Source organism: Mycteria americana, chromosome 3 (assembly GCF_035582795.1).
Source record: "Mycteria americana isolate JAX WOST 10 ecotype Jacksonville Zoo and Gardens chromosome 3, USCA_MyAme_1.0, whole genome shotgun sequence".
NCBI classification, from domain to species: Eukaryota; Metazoa; Chordata; class Aves; order Ciconiiformes; family Ciconiidae; genus Mycteria; species Mycteria americana.
In genome coordinates, this window is record NC_134367.1 from 61,075,254 (window position 1) to 61,095,543 (window position 20,290).

A 20,290-nucleotide genomic window follows, 5' to 3' on the forward strand; every position below is an offset into this window, starting at 1 on the left:
TAACCATTGCTTATCTGAGAAAAAGCAGCTGAAGATTATAAAGTCCTGGAAGTAGGTGAGGTGAAGGTAGCTGGACAGTTTCATTTTTGTTGGAGTGTAACTTAGACACTGATTTTATCAGTGGAGCGGTGGCCTTTGTATTCCCTTTGGAGTCTACAAGATCATGGAGGTTTAGTAGGAGACTTTAGGTCTTTATAATGACCATTTCCACACAAGCCAAACAAACACTAAAAATACAGCTCACCAGGTGCTGCACGGCCTGCAGCCAGGCTGATTTGGCTACTTCCAACGCTTTTAGGACCTGACGGCTGCAGGCAGTTGCCCCAAGGCCAAAAGACAAAGGTGCCAATGGCAGCGCCTGCCGTACGGTACTGCTGCTCCTCGGTCAGCGCCTGGAGCCCCCCTCAGAGCACTTCAGCCCTAACCTAACCCTGCCTGGGGTGAGCTCTGCGGCATTGCTGCCCCTTCTTTACCTGAAGGAATTAGGCAGGGAAAGGGAAGGTGACAGCTAGTAAGAAACACAGGGACAAAAAGGTTGATAATGCAACTGTACAATATCAGTACCGTAGCCCCTCAGCTTTTTGGGAGGGTGGGTATATGTCATAGGCAGCACAGATTTGGACATTTTCTGGTCAGACTGATCCCTCTTAAACATCTGCTGCTGCTCCCCACATCCCACGGGGAGGACAGAGCATTACGCACAGCTTGCTAATCCGGCAACTCCACGTCAGGGTCACTGGAAAGAGGGAAGGGAGACAGACGCCTCTGCTTCTGAGTCGCCCTTTTTTGCCCAGCCCTCACCTTTCATGATAAAAGCCCTGCAGCCGCAAACACCTGAGTCACAAACCTTCGCAATGCGGCCCTACTTTGGTATACACGCTCTTCTCATAGTGACTGTAACCCTGAGTCCAGCAACTGCCGCAGCACCGAGTGAAAAAGATGCCACCGGAGAAGATGCCTATCCCCCTCTGTGGGATCTTGCCCCTGAAAATCTGCTGGATTTCCTAGTAAAGGACAACAAAATTGTCGTCAATGCTTGGAACTATCAAGAACGACTGGGACTGTATAAGAACTTGCTAAACTCTTCAGCCAAATATTTTACTGCCTTTGGATCCCAAAATTTTGGCAATATTCTCTGGGGATTACCGTTGCAGCATGGGTGGCAATTTCGTACAGGTATGAGTTATGTCCTTGAGCTGTTGGAACAGCTAAGTGTTTATGAGACCCACTTTGGGTCACCCTTTCCAAGGTTTCTGCCTCGCAAGCCCAGTATGGCCTCAGACAGTGTAAATTTTGACATACTGAGCTAAGCTGCTGATTTGAAAGAGAAATCCTGAGTGAAGAGAACACCCTTGCCTTGTTGTGCAATAGCTGTTAAACTTCCTCATAGGAAAAGGTATTGCTAAACACAGGACTGGTCAGAATCCAGAAGATCTGTGGTTTAAATGGCAATATTTCAGTTAGCTGAAAATCTTTGAAAAGATATTCCCAGTTGCTCCAATTTACAGTAGGTAGATTTTAGGTACTGCACTTGGCAGTGCTGTTCTCAAATTGTTAACTGATAGGCTTTTTTTGGTTTTAATGTTATGATCTTTTATCGGTGGTTTGAGTTTCATTTCTAATACGTGTCATTTCTAATACATTTCTAATAGTTGAAAGTCCATCTCTCCCTCTGAGAATTTGTTTCCATTTGCCATTTTTGATCAGTTTAGGCGTAGCTTCATTATTTTCTGAATGTGTTTTTCACAAAAATCAAAGTTTCTGTTTGTTGGGGGTTTTTTGGTTTAATTTTTAAAATTATGTCCAAATTCTAATGGCTCATCCCCCAAAAGCTAGTTGTTATCTGGGGCGGTCATTCTTGTTTGCTTGTTGGTCATGCCAGGGAAGCAGACACAGAAACACCTATGTGAAAGGTCCTTTGAGGCTAAGGCCGCAGTATCTTATCAAGGGCTTTATCAGAGAACGTGTTCTCCCACACGCTGCTTCACACGCAGCTTGCAGTGCTTTCTGTTCAAAGCTGAAGTTGATTTGCCTTGTTCTACCAATCTGGAGAGGTGGGAAGAAAGGAATAATAGTCAATGGTGTTTTCAGGAACTTGTGCCTGGTGGTAACCAGGCGTAAGCAAATGCATCTGTCTGCCTGTTGTTTTCTTTATTGGTTGCAATCTGTAGTTTTGTGAGGTGGTGGTTTGGCTGAAGCTGTATATTTGGAAGAAGCAGAGGTGCTGCAGCTGGTGGTGAAGGAAGGCTGCCAGCATTTAGTCACACCTAATGGAAAAACAACTGCTAAGTCAAAATGAGGAAAAGGAGGAAAAGGGGGTAGAGTAAGCAAAATCCAAGCAGGCAACTGGCTGGCAAACAGACAGCAGTAAGAAGAATTTGGTTGGAGTTTAGGCAAGCTTTTTCCTCTTTCCCTTCTTTATGTATAGGAAAAGAAAGAGAAGATGAAGGGAATGGCTGGTGCAGCAGGAGAGTTGACCCAATGCGTGGCAGAGGCAAAGATGACTGGATGCAGAAGCTACGCTTGGGTGGTGACCTGCTGGAAATGATCTAGTTGTGTAGGGCGGCGTCATCCACAAAATGAAGATGTGCCTAGCTGCAGTGACAGTTCCCAAATAGAGATGAGGGACACGGTGTGTGAGAGGAAGATTTACACCTGGTTGCACAGATGGGTAAAGACCTACTGTATCACCCCCAGTATCAATTCGGACTGGGGGATGAAGGGATTGAGAGCAACCCTGTGGAGAGGGACTTGGGGGTACTGGTGGATGAAAAGCTGGACATGAGCCAACAATGTGCCACTCACAGCCCAGAAGGCCAACCATATCCTGGGCTGCATCAAAAGAAGCGTGGCCAGCAGGTCGAGGGAGGTGATTCTGCCTCTCTACTCTGCTCTGGTGAGACCCCACCTGGAGTACTGCGTCCAGCTCCGGAGCACTCAGCACAAGAAGGACATGGAGCTGTTGGAGTGGGTCCAGAGGAGGGCCACAAAAATGATCAGAGCAATGGAACACCTCTCCTATGAAGAAAGGCTGAGAGAGTTGGGGTTGTTCACCTTGGAGAAGAGAAGGCTCCAGGGAGACCTTATAGCAGCCTTCCAGTACTTAAAGGGGGCTTGTAAGAAAGACGGGGACAAACTTTTTAGCAGGGCCTGTTGCAACAGGACAAGGGGTAATGGTTTTAAACTAAGGGAGGGCAGATTTAGACTGGATATAAGGAAGAAATTTTTTACAGTGAGGGTGGTGAAACACTGGAACAGGTTGCCCAGAGAGGTGGTAGATGCCCCATCCCTGGAAACATTCAAGGTCAGGCTGGACGGGGCTCTGAGCAACCTGATCTGGTTGCAGATGTCCCTGCTCACGGCAGGGGGGTTGGACTAGATGACCTGTAAAGGTCCCTTCCAACCCGAACTATTCTATGATTCTACTGTCACCTGCCAAAGAGTCATAGGACTGGTCCTTAGGCAAGGAGATATATTTTTGAAATTACATGATCAGAAAGTTGAAAAAACAGTAGAAGGAGAAATATCACATGGCTGGAAAGAGTTTAACAGTAAAAAATGTGAGAAGCTGAAGGATAAGTGGATAAGGGGGAAAGACAGACATAATTTTGGTATGTACAGTAGTGAGGTTAGCAACTGGCTAAACCTAATGCAGATAGGCAGCTCGGCTAGATTAATGAGGAATGACTGAAGCATTTGTGTATCAACGTAATAAACTTGGGCAAGCAAAAGCAGGACTTGGATTCATGGTGCAGGACAGCAGATCCTTGAAAACGCTACAAAAATTTTTGCATGAACAATCCTGTCTGGTCATGAAAGTTATGTTACTTGAAAAATATTTTTATGGATATGGTCCTACATAAACCATAAAGAGCAAGTGAAACTACTATTTAATGAGTGGTACAAAGATTTGCAATAATCTACTCATGGACATAAAAGGAAATCAGTAATTTGCCTAAATTTACAGTAGAGACAATGATGTTGAGACAGCATGGCTGATAGGAATGAGATTGTGGAAATGAAAATTGTCACTTGGGAGACGGAGCTAAACTGAGAGTCCTACCTACACGGACAGAGGAAACGGGATAGTCTCTACCCCCGGTTGGAAGAACTGACATATAGAAGTACAAATCCAGGAGCAAGAAAGATCCAGGTGGTATTGTATGTCCAAAGAGTAGGAAAGGTTGTACCTATATTTAAGAAGAAAGCAAAATGGGATAAGGACACAAAAATATCTATTTCTCCTACATCAGCAGCAGATAAGACATTAGAATAAGTATAGAGGAAAGAATATTTAAAGACATGGAGCTAAATAGAAAAAGGGATAGAGCGCAGCTTACGTGAATCAAAGGTAGATTGTGTCAGACTAACTGGATATTTTCTTTTATGGTTAATTGATGTTTTACTGAAGTCCAGAAATGCATTTCCTCCCTTTGTATAATCAAAGCATAGAATGAAAGTTTTTAATGACACTTTACAAAACAAGAATGAAAAGGGGAATTTCAAATCTGGTAAGGGAACACCTAAAGGAGAGTTTAGTGACAACTGTTGCTAAGGGAAGTTTACAGCTAAATGGAGGATATGTTCAGAGTTCTGCAATTATCATTCTAGAGAACAACTGCATTTAGCTTTTTCATTAACAACCTTGCCACAAAAAATAGCAGAGAAATCTTACTGATGAGGTTGCACATAGTTGCTAATGACATACAGCTGGGAGGCACTGTCAATACAGATAGCTTGGGTAGACCTGAAGACTGAAATAACAATCATGTTAAGCACAGGGAATAGGAGGGAGCAGAGAGGACAAACCTGGAGTGTAGACCTGGAAGTAGGGTTAGTGCTTCCAGCTCCAAGTAATTCATACATATCTTAAAATTATCACTGATACTGCCCGGCACTCTTCATTTTCCAAAACACTTAGTCTAACAATCTTTGATAAATCGCATGTGCAATTCTTCTGCAACATTTTGTCTTCTTTTTCTTCTTTTCCTTTATCCTTCCCATTCATCCCCTTTGCACACCAGTGAACTACTGCTGCCTATTTCTGATGCCCTGTGTCAAAGTACAATCTTGAAAAAAACCCACAACTTTCTGTAAATATTAAAAAATATCATTTTTCATTTAAAAAAAATCCTGTTGAACTGCATTCCTCACCACTGCAAGTTCGTGCTCTCAGCACTCTGCTACTGAAAGATACAGGCTCGAGCAGCCAGCATGCCCCAAAGCACGAGCTCTGTCCTGTCAGCTAGAGAGGGTAATTAGGGTAACCTGCATGCACATGGTTCACGATCATCTCTTCTTCTCAAGTAAAAAGTATCAGGAAATTTGATTTGGATTTTAAAGAATGTAATGAGGGTTAGTTCTAATCTGACAGAAATGACAGTGTTGGCATTCAGTTGACTTGTCAGAGAGTAAATGCTCTGCAGAGCAGAGTTTGAGAGCTTCTGGAATAGCTCAAGTCATTGGACCTGACCATAGTAATTTCACGTCATACACTTAAAGCAGACTTCCTGACTCACTACATGACTAATTAGCACATAATGTACACCTACATTATGCTTTCAGGAATTAGGCTATTTCTCCACTTCACGCTTAAAGTAAAATATGCCTTACATGCTGTCACAAGTAAATGTGAAATGTCTTGCATGTTTGCTACAGCACAGATGCTTGAAAAACCTGATAATCAGATACAACAACGTTTGCATGCTTAGCTTCACAGTAAGGCCATGTTTGTATGCATTATTAAACTGGAAGGGATTCAGTATCATCACACAACCCAATTAGGTGAGACAATTACTAACACATGTAATTTGTGCTATTCTGCTTGTTAAGCAGCTCTCCTACACTAGCAGCCCTGCACCTATTGAAAATGATGCATCTGCTATGCATGTGTTTATGTCCGTATGTGCATGTATATTTATATCTCCATAAAAATATCACTGCGATGTCCTACTTTCAGACAGTTTCACAAATTCTCAGAATGCATTTACAGTGAGGAATAAACTGAACTGTAAAACACAATCAAATTACCATGCACCTCATGAAGCATTGACTGAGAAATTCAACTACTCTAGGAACAGTAGTTGATGAAGCAAAACGACAGTAATTGTTCTGCTTCTCTGAGCAAAATTCTGCATGCTTTACTCCTATATATTTTTTTTCATCTCAGTGGGATTTCTTGTGTGAAAAAGATTAAGAAGTACTTGGTGTATTATTTCATTTGATTCAGGCAGATTAGCAGATCCTTCCAATGTGACTTCCTGTGGCTATGAAGATGGAGACCTCCTGTGCATATCTGTAAGAAGCTGGTGGTCCTGTAAGTATACACTATTACACTGTTCTTCTCTGAAATATGATTAGTGTCCTAGAAGGCAATTTAGAAACTTTCTTCCCCTTAGACTTCTGTATTACAAAGTAATTCCAGTGCTACATAATTCTCCATCTAAAATTTGCAGCAAGACACCTAAGTGTAAGTGGGTAAATGAAAGTTAATCGACTTTGATAACTTTTTGAGGAAGGAAAAAAATGCAAATTTGCAGCCTTAAAAACATTTACACTGCAAAAATGCATGTAAAAACATATGGGAAACACCATGATGGATATCTATATTGGTAGACATTTGTAGAAATTACAGTTTTTAATTACTCCAGAGCATATTTGTTCAGTTTAGATGCTAGTACTTCAAACTAAAACAGTGTGAGAATGTCAAGCAGCAATTTTTGTGGTTCTTGCATCACCCTCAGTAATACAAATCTGACAGAACACGTATGCCTTCAATTGCACCTCCACAACTTCACTGTGGTCAGTAGAATGAAATAAAGGGAGACTTTGTGCCCACAACATCCAAATAACTTCATTACCTTCACTGCACTGACTTTATCCAGCAGGCTTTTAAGTACCTAGCTGAAACTCAGTTAATACTTTGACCTGGCATATGTGAGCTATCAGACAATTTCTGTTCTCCTTAATATTGGCTTTGGAGTTCTAGCAGACTGAAATTCTGCTAGAACCCCATTCTGGGGGTTTTTTTCATTATTCCAATAAGTAGCAACAAAGTGAAGACAGAGAGAAGTGTGAAGATCTGAATTTTCAGTGTCAATGCCACTGACATTTTCAGTGTCTTCCCCAATATCTCTAAAAATACACATCCAGATAATTCAGTCTTCCCCAAAATGGAAACATCCAAAATTCCTGGATACTTTTTATAATTCAGCCCATTCATACGTTGCTCTGTTGAACTGGAGGGATCAAGTTAATACATAGTTTCTCTTCGCCTGAGAGACACAAGAATTTAATTTGTAAAAATGTGTATCATAAGTGTAAGAGGAGAATGGGTCTATCCATTACACTGAAGCAAATATGCATTGCAGGAAGCAGTGTCACCTCAACGATGGTAGTATCAAATTTGGAACCACCTTTGCACTAGGCAGTGCAGAGAAAAGGCAAAGTGGCAAACTCTGCTGAAGGAGCAGCTGTGAGCTAACTCAGCCATCTGTGCTGCTGGCATCACTCCTGCTAGATGTGGCAGAGTACCTTATCCTCCGGTGGGACATAAGGGTAGGTCCTCTGCTGGGATCATGGGAGAAATAATAGTGTGTGAGACAGCTTATTATAACCAGGTTTTTACATAGAAAGGAAAAAACAGTTGTATCCACTTCTAGCTAAGAGCTTTGCAGAAGAGGAAAGGAAGTGATCAGGAATGCCACATGCAACTCAAGGGTATCCATGTATTGTTGCACAGGGCAGCCCAATGAATAACACTTGTAGCATCAATAGAAAAAGCACCGATACTACGGTGCTCACTGTCTCAAGTGCAAGAACATGTGTAGCCTGTTTCCCTCTGGTATTTTTACAGTCAGTGTCTATATGGAAATAGACTCCTCAAACAACAATGCATACCTAGATTTCCACAGTTCATCTTACAAAGCAATTTTTTTCTGAGCCCATGAAAAAACATAAACAACAGTTAAATTTTCTCATTTGATAAATCAAAAACATTTAATTAATTTGCCTACACCCAAACTGAGTAACATATTCCAACCAGTCCAATAGAATCCCCCAAAGGATGTTTTTGTTTCCATTATTCGAAAGCTGGATGAACACATTATTTTAAAAAACCTAAAATTTACTTTTTATCTGATCTGGGTCAAAGTCAATATTTTTAGACTCCCATTTTTTTTCTTAAACTGGAACTCTGACTGTTTTGGAAAGTTTCTCTTCTATTTTTTTCAGAAACAGAACTGACAGATAGGATGGGGGTGGGGAAGACAAGCCTGACCTATAGATTACAATCACTACTTGTATCTAAAGGCAATAAAATGATGGAAATTTTTTTTTTTAAGGAGGTAAAAGGCCTTGTAAGTCCTCCAGTTTAAATATTCTTTCTCTTCCTAGAATCATAGCATCATAGAATCATTTAGGTTGGAAACGACCTTTAAGATCACCAAGTCCAACCATTAACCTAGCACTGCCAAGTCCACTGCTAAATCACGTCCCTAAGCACCACATCTACACGTCTTTTAAATACCTCCAGGGATGGGGACTCAACCACTTCCCTGGGCAGCCTCTTCCAATGCTTGACAACCCTTTCAGTGAAGAAATTTTTCCTAATATCCAGTCTAAACTTCCCCTGGCACAACTTGAGGCCATTTCCTCTTATCCTATCACTTGTTACCTGGGAGAAGAGACCGACCCCCACCTCTCTACAGCCTCCTTTCAGGCAGTTGTAGAGAGCGATAAGGTCTCCCCTCAGCCTCCTTTTCTCCAGGCTAAACAACCCCAGCTCCCTCAGCCGCTCCTCATCAGACTTGTGCTCCAGACCCTGCACCAGCTTCGTTGCCCTTCTCTGGACACGCTCCAGCATCTCAATGTCTCTCTTGTAGTGAGGGGCCCAAAACTGAACACAGTATTCGAGGTGTGGCCTCACCAGTGCAAAGTACAGGGGGACAGCCACTTCCCTAGTCCTGCTGGCCACACTATTTCTGATACAAGCCAGGATGCTATTGGCCTTCTTGGCCACCTGGGCACACTGCTGGCTCATATTCAGGCGGCTGTCGACCAATACCCCCAGGTCCTTTTCCACCAGGCAGCTTTCCAGCCACTCTTCCCCAAGCCTGTAGCGTTGCATGGGGTTGTTGCGACCCAAGTGCAGGACCCGGCACTTGGCCTTGTTGAATCAATTCTTTTTCCTCTAGCACATTTTCCGTCCATCACTTCTGTCCCTCACTCCCTCAGCTTCCTTGCTGTCCTGTCACAAGACCCCTTTCCACCAGACCTGCTGGCAGGCTGCAGTGAGCAGCTCTGACTCTTCCCTGCCACATGAGTGCTTTCTTGTAGACACCCTTGGAATGAAGCTTCTGGCTGTAAGCCAGCAATTAAATGTGTATATATTCAAGTGATCAAAGATGTAAGCATAGAGTGAATTTAAAATGTAAATTTAGAGTAAAACCAAAGCTCACTGTGATACTCACTCCAACTACTAAGTTCACTTTCCTGTTTCTGTGGGTAACTAGCACTAGGTGCTCTGTGGGAAGGTGTCCCATGCAGTGACAAGTAAGAAGGGTCATTGCATAGCCCTGTGCAAGCAGGGGACCTTCCTGGAACAGAAACCACCACCTTTACTTTCTCAGTGTTTGCATTCCTGCTCTTTGCTTCTAAACAATGCATGTTTGCATGATACCAATTTTGTTGCCTCCAGAAAACGTATACTCAGCCTTGATTTACCCTATTGCAGCAGGAACATGCAAAAGGTCCTTCAGACTGCACAGGAACATCTCTTACATCTTACAACTGAGGATGTAAGTGGTTTTGGCTGGCCTTCAGGGCAGCCATCTCTGGCATGAGTAGTCATACAAAGCCAGGAATGAGCTTAAACCAGCAACTCACATTTAATACACCCCAAGATGTATAAGACACTCCCTGCTTAAACAGTTCAGTTCTTTTTGCCTGGAATAATATTCAGTATAGTCCTTTCCTGCATTGCTTTCTGCCCTCTGAGTCCCCCAAGCAGGCATAAGTATGTAATATATGCAAGCCCATTTAAAATAATGTAAGTACTTTCTGATGTGAAATCCAGGTTTCAACACTTCTCATGCAAATTGTGAAGAAGAAGCAAGACCCAGCCTAGCAACGACTCCCAGTGCGACACTGTCTTCTCGTCACTTGGGACTTTTCCTTTGCTCTTCTGACTGGCCATACATTTCCTCCTGAATTCTCAGCCAGGCCCACATACAGGAGGTGGAACAATGGTTTCCCATGAGTAGGACAGGGACACATGGTAGGTGGTCAGGTTTTGATGATTTTGGTCCTCACTGCTGGGACTGTGTACAAAATACCTAGGCAGTCCATGGCCCCGAGACCATGCACGAGCTAATGACTTCTCAGCACAGTGGCTCAGGAGTACCCACCCAAGAGGGAGAACAGCTGGTCTCCAGGCTCTTCTTCACTGGAAGTTATTGAACTTTATTTCTACGAAGAGGACACAATTAAGAGGAGAATTTAAAATCCTCCTTTCAAATGAGGAATATCAAACAGCCCTATGGGCACTCTCACTGGAGAAGTGGTCCGGCACAGGTGAGAACTGAACCTGCGTTTCCTACATGCTGGGTCTGACTGCTCCAACTTATGGATCAGACCAAAGGAAGCCATCATCCTAAAATAAATCTAAACAAACAGACTGAGGACATTTCCAAGAAGTTTTCAGTGAGAGAAATCTTTTTTAAAAGGAAAATTAGTATTCTCCAGTAAAATATCACTAGTATTTGCCTTTTCCTTTCTTATATGCCTAGGATGCATAGAAGAGGGGTTTTTTAATGAAAACAATATTCATGGAGTACCCCTTAGTCTTTCTGTACTTAGTTGCAACTAATACTTGAGAGACTTCTGATGTCCTGTACATGACAACCTATAAAGATCTAACTTTTTTCAGCTGTTTGTCCTTTCCTGCAAAGTATAGCATACTGTCAGCTCATGCAAGGCTATTAAAGGACAGTATATAAATGAATATTACAAATCATATCTAAATCAATAGAGATATCATCATTAGTGCATTTCAGTACATATGTCCCGCTGCTGAACACAGTTGCATCAGTGGCTGTTTGAAACGGTTGCATTTGGTATGGGAGAGTTTTCATTTTTCTAGGCAGGAATTTTTCATTTGCTTGTGGTTAACACCTCCACCTTTTTAATTATTGTTACAGGTATGAACTACTACCTGGCTGTCATACCCTTTCTGGGGGCAGTGGAGGCTGGCCTCTTTGGGCAGCTGCAGCACGAGATAGAAATATTGCCACCAGAGGAGCGAAGAGCTGATTTCTGTTATAGTGTTGCCGACTGCCGGTCTCGCATTCCCAAGCTCATGGATGAGTGGAAGGCCTATTTTGAAGTAAAAAATTTTACTTTTTTTTTTTTCCACATTTTGTAGGAAATTATACCAGAATATTACTTTTTAAAACTATTATTACTGTTATTTGTAAGATTCAGAGAGCATGGTTTGCTTTCAGTAACAGCTTAATATAAAAGTAACCAGCAGAAAAAATGGAAAGCGTGACATAAGGTGAGTCAGAGATAAGAAGGCCAGGATTTTTACAGGTTATGGGTTTTTTTCCTTCCTTTAAGATAATTCTGTATTTTGGAGTCTGTCCCAAGAGACTGTTTTGTTAACAGTTATATTTGTATTCTTGCTATACTGCTTATGTTAGCAATGCAAAACAAGCATGCAAGATAGAACATTACCCTTGAGAAATGGCCTTGTGTTGGTTTTATATGGTTCATTTATTCCTTTGAACATCTAAAAAACTGAAAATGCTGAAACTTCATTCAGAAGGACGCTTATTTGTGCAAACAGATATTCTCTTTCCTCCTCATTCAGTTGTTCCCTAATCCCAAAGATGACAATATTTCTTACTTCAGAGATTCAATAACTATTTTTATAGATAGACTTCTACATTCAACATTTTTGTTGGTAGTCAAATAATTGATAATAATCAGAAAACTTAAACCATAAGTCACTCTTGGCAACTGTGAGTGCAGGTAGAGGTTTTAGGAGCAAAACTGGATTTGTTTTCTTAAGATTATTTTTCCTAAGCAGTATGTTTCAGAAGTTATTATGAAAGATCTACTCCTCAAATAGCCATAATGATAACCATTAAAAATCATTTTCTTATTTTCTGAAAGCCTCCAGAAAGTTGTGGCCGAAAGAATATAAACAGGTTTTCAAGGAATCCAATATTTCAGTACGGAAGCTTCCATGGCACTCAGATACAAAAATCCACAGAATTATTTGACAGAATACCTAGATTATGTGGGTAAAACCCTCACTCTGTTGAAGTGAAAGAACGGCAACTCCAGTTAACCTCAGTGGGGATACCTATTCATTTTATAGAGCTATATTAATCATCTTTTTCTCCCTGTGTCAGACATTATAGTTACTTACAAAGCAGCACATTCTAACTACTCAAAAGCAATTTCCCTTAGCTTGCAAACTTACTATTTTGTGAGGTATGTGCGTAAGTCTGAAAAATTCATCGGGTTTAAACCACCACCCCATTTCTCTGCCTTTTTTCCTCCCTATTGCTGCAGTATCTGTTGTCTACAGAACACAAAGCTGCGAGCCCTGCAACCTTCTCCTCCTTCAAACTGGATGACGCCCTCAGTCTCATGTGGAGGGCGCACGTCACCTCCATTGCCTACGCGCTGCCCAAGTTCCAGGACAGGTATGGGGACGAGAGAGGTGGCCGAGGGGGATCTTCCCACCTGCATGCCCCTTTGGAAGCATAGTATCTCAACAAAGCCCACGTGAGCTTTCCTACTTTAGCCCTCTGCTCTTTAGGCTCTGCTCCTACTTCTGCTCTCTCGGAGCATGGGATGACCCATGAGCGAGAGATGGCTGCGCAGGTTGCAGTGGGTGGGCAGGCTGTGGGATTAACGTGAGATGCTGATTCCTCTCTGGGAGCCAGGGCCCAAGTCAGGAGCTGTGTTGTCCGGCCAGAGGCAGTCATGCCAGGACAAATTACACGTAAAGTGCTGAAGGTAGCTTTAAGTCACTGTGGCACTCAGGATTTTATACTGAACAAAACATCTTTGGGATAAATGACAGACTAATGTATTCTACAGTGGATTTCAATTATCTGTTACATTTTTATTTTAATCTCTTTCAGCTTAAAATATCTCTCAGATCCAGAAGCAAATTTCGGTGAAGACTGGGCTAATGCTGTAGATTTCATTGCAGCCACACACTTCTCTACAGATTTACAGACCACAAACAACTTCCAGGCTTTCCTGCCCCAGAGGATGCTCGTTGAAGGGGATGTCCTCCCGTTCATTAGTGACTTCAGTCCGCAGCAAAATAGAGTCCTGCTTTCACTGAGAGCTCTTCACAAAACAAATCAATTGACAGGTACGAGCCCGACCTACAAGCGTCTGTAATCCATACATATTTAATATCTTGTTCTCTGTTTCTACACATTTCTCCACATGAACACACTGATTTTTGATATACAATAGTATAAACACTTCCTAGAGACTAACACTGAAACAGCACAGCTAAAAATACAACCATAAGTAAACAACACACCAGAGAGCAAACGCAGCAATGGGATACTGATGATACACGGTGAGGAATTCACATGGGACAAATGCATCCTTTGTTGGAGCAGATGATCTTACTTTTTTGTCTCCAGTTTTCACAGGAACTTTAAAAACACAGACACTACTTTGTCTTTCACCGGTTAAATCTGAACCCATTAAAGCTGTAAATGATGTTATTAGATCGATTGAGGCCATTACAAAAAAATGGGCAAATGATCATGAACAATAGTTTGTGTGTCCACAAGTGTTCTGGTTTGGGTTTTTTTGGTTTTGTCTCAATCTTTGGTTTAACAGAGAATACCATCTGTCCCTGTAAAACTGTGTCCTTAGACAATGCAGGCTTCATCACGTTCACTAAAATAAGTCGTGCATCACCATCCAGCGGTGAGACACAGAATTACGCTCTTCTGAGGTTTCAGTTCACTCCTAGGTATTGCTGGGTTGGATGTTTTTGTTTGCCCTTTGTGAAGGAAAGTTATTTTGAATCTTTACATGAAAATACAATATAAAAATACACTGAAAAACTAATATCCAGAGCTATGGCATTTGTTTTGTGATCTTCTTCTGTCTATTCATTTCAGTGAAAATTCTCTCACTGGCTGTATTTATAGCTGAAAAAGGCTGTTTAATGAAGCTATTCAGTGTTACAAAAGAGCCTCCTCACACCAAAGAGTGCTTCCTTCCCACCGTCCACACAGCACGAGGGGTGCCTCACAGCCTGAATAAGGACCTTAACAGCTCTGTCCCATGCCCGGCAGTCGGTGGCACAGCTCAGGGTTTCTTGCCCTACCTCCAGGAGGGAAGGGGGCACAGCAAGGAAAAGCACGACCAGCAGCAGGGCAGCAAGGAGGGAGCAGAGCACCAGGGCAGCAGAGCAGGCGAGGGCAGCACTGGAGGGAGAGAGGAAAAGAGGCGTGGATGCCCAACACGGTAGAGGGAAGGAAAGCGAGGGATGAAGAAGTTTCATGCAGGTGCAGCCATAATGAAGTCAGTAGCTGAAATCCCTTGCTTTGCAGGCGGGAGGTTTCCCTGACTCTGCTTTGAAGGGGTGGGCTTTGCATCCAGCTGAGAGTTAAATGCCAGCTAACTCAGCCTGGTGACTGCTTTGCAGATCAGAAAAGGAGCTTTAAACCAAATTTGAGTTGGGTCTGGATCCGCAGCCTCAGCAGGGACCTGAAACACTAGATCTTATTGCTACAAAACTCAGATGACAAAATGTGACATACTGGTTTTGTACAGTCGGATTCCTCAAACTTTTAAATACATCCTGTGAGATGTGAAGTCCTCTTCTGGTGCTGCAAACTTCAACTGCAGATAGAAGGTCTCAGTACCTCTTAGGACGGGACCCTGTCCAACTCAGAGTGAGATTTGATTTCTTGATTCAGAGTTTGATTATTCTTTATTTTCCTCTAGCTGCCTCTGCCAGTCCAGCAGGGACGGGTACTGAGAGAGTGCCATGCTACCTCTAAAGCTTCTTGACTCATGGACAGTCAGAAGCTTTACTTTTTATGCTCCGTCCGTCACCAATATCCGAAGGCAGAACAGCAGATGTCTTGTTATTCAAGACCTTTCCTGCTGTCCTCACCTTTCCTGTGGTCCTTCTGCAGTCCTCCTAGGCAAGAGGACCATTTGCTGCCTTCACCTCTTAACTCCTCATCTCCCTTGTACAGTACCACGCAGATTCAATTCTTCACTGTTGCCAGTTTTATACAAAAGCATGTTTTGCAGGAGAATAAACTCCTCTTGGTTTTCTAGTGGACTTTTTTTTTTTACCCTCAGATTTCCTCTGTGGACCTTTTATCCACCATGAAGATCAGCACTGAGAGGAGTGGGGAGCAGGCAATGACTGTCCTGCAAACTGGTGCTAATGCTGGAATGGTCAGGCACGCTTCCCAGAGGGCCACTGCTCATTGCCTGGATAAAAGTATTAGGATCATTTGCTTCTTTAACTTGAGGCCTTAGCTGGCAGAAGTGCAAATTCTTGGTTGATTTAGAGGAAAAACAAAGATGTGCAATAATTATAACTACCAGGCCACTGCTTCATAAGCCGTGAAGCTATGTGCAATCGCAGAACAAGACCTTAACATGCATCTTCAATCATTTTGACTTGCAACGCTTGTGACAAGGGAACAAGCCCGGTTGTCTATCAGTACAAAGGAACCTGAGCTGAATGAATGGCCCATGTTTCCCTACAGAGTTGTAGGCAATTATTACCCCATCGGCACGCTCCAGCTTTGTCTACATTTCACTGTCCATAGGAGAGTGGTGGGCGTTTGTTGCCAGACGTGCGCTTCATCCCTTGTGTGCTGTGAGCTGCGTGTGCTCCATGTTAATTTGACAATGTCACGTTCTGTTTCTTTCCAAGGCGGATTGCTGCTGAAGCTCTGGCAAAAGGCTATGTCTACTGAAGCAGGAAGAAAAATGGGCCGAAAACTGATTGAAGACTTGGCTTCGAGCCAGAATTTTGACCCCGTGGGAATATATAATGATTTGAAAGGAGCGGATTTGACAGCGGCCAGTTTCTTGAGGAAAAGCAGTTCCAACATTGATTGATTTAATCTTTTAGCAGATACGTGTCTGGTAATCTGGCCTTGGTAATTTCTTACAGCAGGATTTCCTGAGTAGTCATGTGTGCATCTCTCATATTGAATCAACATTTTTATCCTTAATTTTTATAATTAGCTCATTTGTTTAACTCATTTCCTCACAAATAAAATGCCTCACAGAAAATGCTGCTTTACTACTTTTTTGGACTTTATAAATAATGCATCATTATTGGAGACTAAATTAAATAAAGGCAAATTATATTCTGTTTCAGACTTCTTTTTTTTTTCCTGTATACAGGGATCCCACCAGATACGTAATTACTCAGGTCCTTGATGGTCTAACAGATGATCATCCGAAACTTTTCTTTGAGGTTCTGATCCAAAACCAATGCCTCGACTGTTTCCCACCAAAGTTGTTATTTTGCAGACCAGCTGCAACTAAATTTGAAGCTTTCAGGCTTATCAGATTGAATACTTGAGTACAGATGGATCCCCTTGGTATGCTGCTCTGCAACAAGTGCGTGCCTCGTGGTACTGTGGAGCCAGTTCTGAGAAGTCCTGAAGCAAATGCGCTTATTCTGTAGCAGCTCTTACATGACCAACAGAGATTTCTGGTATTTGATTCATTTCACTTACCTCAAGAAAACATTGATCTATCTATCGATTTATACAATGACATAGTCTGTATAGCCACAGGTTGTTTTACCAGTCCCCCATGTCTAACCCTTCTTGTTGCAGTGTCATGCGTTAGATTTGGTTACTGCGGAAGAGATGTGTTCACACTGTGTGGCCTCCCAGCACCTGGCACACTCAGACCCAAGTGCTGATCCCGGTCTTCTGGGCGGTAACACATATTGGGAATTAACTATAACAACTTGGCATCAGAGGTTGTGGGGAAGTGGGACAAGGCGCCCGCAGGCAGCCAGGGGTTGAAGTTTCTTAGGAGATCTGCTGACTTGGATCCTCCATCCTTATGAAAACTTCCCCCAGAGAGCACGCGTGGCTGGAGCTCCCTTTCCGTGGTGGAGAGCAGAGGATGGCAATACAGCCCGTGCCTGCTGCATCCTGTCAGATTATAGCTTGCACTACGGTGTAGTTAAGAATAACACAAGCCTTAGACTCGTAAGTCAAAATAAGAGAAAGCAGTTCTGCTTTGCCACCATTTGAGGTCTGCCGCACAGTTTTGGTTGTACCTAGCATCTCAGTTGGTAACTCTGTCCCATACCCCTCACTCGGAAGGAGAGATGCGTGTGCCACTTGCTCTTCTGCTGGAGCACACGGTTTCACTCTGATGCATACTACTCACATACTACGTTTCATTTGTAGCCACCGTAGCGATAGCCTTCCTGACACACGTACCCCAGTCAAAAGCTTTTCCAAGGATGTTCAGGGTGAGATTTGGACTCCCAGCTTTTCCCCCCGCACCAGAGTGGCTGAAAGAAGCTCGGTGACTCTTGGCACTGCCAGTCCGGCTGCAGGCAGTGGGAGAAACATCAGCTCCTCGGAAGCCTCCACACCTCCTGAATTATTAGCCGGATGCCAAGGAAACGAAGGAAAAGAAAACTATTTGTGTCTTTCCGTGCCACTTTCCCAGTTTGATTGGTCCTTTCTCCCCAGACTTGCACGATACTTGCACTGCAAATTAAGAACTAATTATCAAGACATTGAGCAGTTAAATTCTTCTGTCCTTTAATGTCCCGGGACAAAGGTTTTAAATATTCATTGTCATTTTATGGATAAACTCTTAATGTACCATCATTAGCTAACAATTTTCAAAGGAAATACATTAATGAGGTCTAAGAAAATGTGGGAGTTTTTACCTTAATTACCTGGTTCATAGATTGAAGTAATTAGATTTCAACAGACTATAGGTATAATCTAAAAGTAATTACCACAGCTGCCAGCTGTTAAAATATTAAGTTAATTGTGCTCCAGAAAAGTTTGGAAAAAAATTTTGCCCTTTTCTGTGGTTAACGTAGATTTAACCTAAGGTGCGCTTTGAGGAAACAAAAAGAGCCATTAATACAAATAGGGAAAACAACCTTACAAATTGCAAACTGCTGCACTTGAGGGGATATTTGTAAAACACATTTTTAAAAAGCAAATATCTCCTTACCTGAATTTATGACAGCATTAGGAAATACTTCGGTATTTTGAAAAAGAGCCATCTTTCTTAATACAGCCTTGGGCATTTATGTATTTCAGACACTTTTTCCTAGTCCAGCATGCCAACCAGTCAGGTAAAGACTAGAAATTGGCCAGCAATTGCACTTTGGAGGTTGAAGCATATGTAAGAGTTTAGACAAAACACGGAATGGTGGATTCTTACAAGTAGAGCAGAGCCAGGTATCTTGAAACAGCATAGGTGCATCCTAGTAAGAAAACATACAGGTGTCAGAAAATAAGCAGAGGGGAAAGTATCAAGAGAAGGCAGTATAGGTATGGTTGGATGTCTCTGGAGAAGGATGGGAGAGCACTGGAGGAGTCTGACTGCTAGTTAGTGCTAGCAAAAGCTGACAACTACCAAAGCAGGGGTTTGCCCAGCAAGGAGGACTTGCAAAGCAGAGGGGGTTTTCTTACTCAGGATTAGTCTGGGGTTTGCATCCCTGTTTTTGTGCCTTTTACATGTATAATCTCTTTTCTGAGGACTGCTGGGCGTTAAGCAGGGCCAGTTTCTGTTTCACAGAGGTGCTGTTAGAAGAAAGCATAAACACAACTGGCTGCAGCTCCAGAAAGCCAGGAAGTTAAACTTCTGTACACACTGGCAAATAATGAGCCAAAGGGGATTGAAATAAACAACGCTCAGGAGGGAAGGTTAGAAATGGATACATGATAAAGAAAGAATTTAGGAGAATAAAAATCCACCAGGGAAGAGCCTGACCATCCTCAAAGCTTGGGCGATAGTGCTGAACCCCGCGGCCCTCCCACAGCTCAGCGGGGCTGATGGGGAACCACTGCCTTCCTCTCCTGAGTCTACTTTATGCTTTATGATCCCTAATCTGCGCAGAATTATTTGGACTCTCTTCCTTTCCAGCCTGTGCTCTCTAATGCATAATTAAGTGGTTTTTGCTGGTTGGAAAAAGCACTCTCCTCTACACCTGCCAGGTATGGAGGGAGAGCAAAGACATTCTTGCCCAGGGCAGCCTTTAAACTGGCAGCTAGGAGGTTTTGCTGAGAAGCAGAAGATGTCCATTTGGACCATCCCAGATAGAAAACAAAACTGAACCTAGTATAAGTACTTTAACTGTTGGTGCACAACATTAAAGAAAACCCCGCATTTCCCAAAACCAAACTGCTTGGTTACTTTTGCAGACCAGGGCATGTTGCCTGCCCCCCTCGGCAGGGTTGTGAGCTGTGGACCTCCAGTTCCCACTACCAAAGGCGGTGAGATTTAAGACGATACACTCTTTCTACAACATTTCCCTCACCCTAACCTTGGTGGCTCCAGGAGGAGCACGTTGCCTTTTTCAGACCTCATGTTGAGCCTTCATATACAGAGTGCAAAGAGCTGGCACCTGAAAAAAGTCTGATATTTCCTTCAGTTTAATTTTTGAAGAAAAATCCCGGCTTGATACCACCTCTCCCACTGCCATTTCATTTTTGCAGTGATGCTGGACATCAGAGCACTTGCTGGGCTCTGTTCTATTTAAGTTTGAAGTGCTTACAGCCTATATCCGCAGAGGCATTTGGGCTCCTAACACCCAATAGGATGTTTTCGATACGATTTAAGAATTTGAATACGCTTGTAGATCTGAACCAAAACTCATTTTGGATCTAATCTTCTGTACTACAGATGAGACAAAATGGCCCATGAGGCGTCTTAAGAACAAGTTGCATGGCATGAAGTGCAGTGCTGCCCCAGGCAGGGGCTGGTAAGGATCTCTAGGAGAGCTCAGGGGGAGCCTGGGGCTGCAGACCTGCCAGACTGCACCAGCTGGCAAGGGCTGCTCCGGCTGGGAAGCACAGTCACCCAAAATGGGGTTCAGAGGATGAGAAATGGAGGCAGAATCACATAAAGATTTGTTACAAGGCATTTATACCTACTTTAAAAATTACTATATTTATGTAACGTGTTTACCTAGAAAAAACATGATAATTTTTAAATGTTTTTTAACTGATTCATGCCTAACCAAACTCTCCAGGGCAGAAAATGCAGT

The 20,290-nt window shown here is 42.8% G+C and overlaps 1 protein-coding gene across 1 annotated transcript; it reads left to right on the top strand.

Moving 5' to 3' along the window:
* The first annotated feature begins 809 nt into the window (after positions 1 to 809).
* On the top strand, positions 810 to 16,377 carry C3H6orf58 (chromosome 3 C6orf58 homolog). The gene is made up of 6 exons (XM_075498713.1): positions 810 to 1,176; positions 6,230 to 6,316; positions 11,199 to 11,383; positions 12,580 to 12,713; positions 13,158 to 13,396; positions 15,953 to 16,377. Exons 1-6 carry the CDS (start codon positions 855 to 857, stop codon positions 16,138 to 16,140), a joined length of 1,155 nt encoding a protein of 384 aa, XP_075354828.1. The 5' UTR covers positions 810 to 854; the 3' UTR covers positions 16,141 to 16,377.
* Positions 16,378 to 20,290: the final 3,913 nt, after the last annotated feature.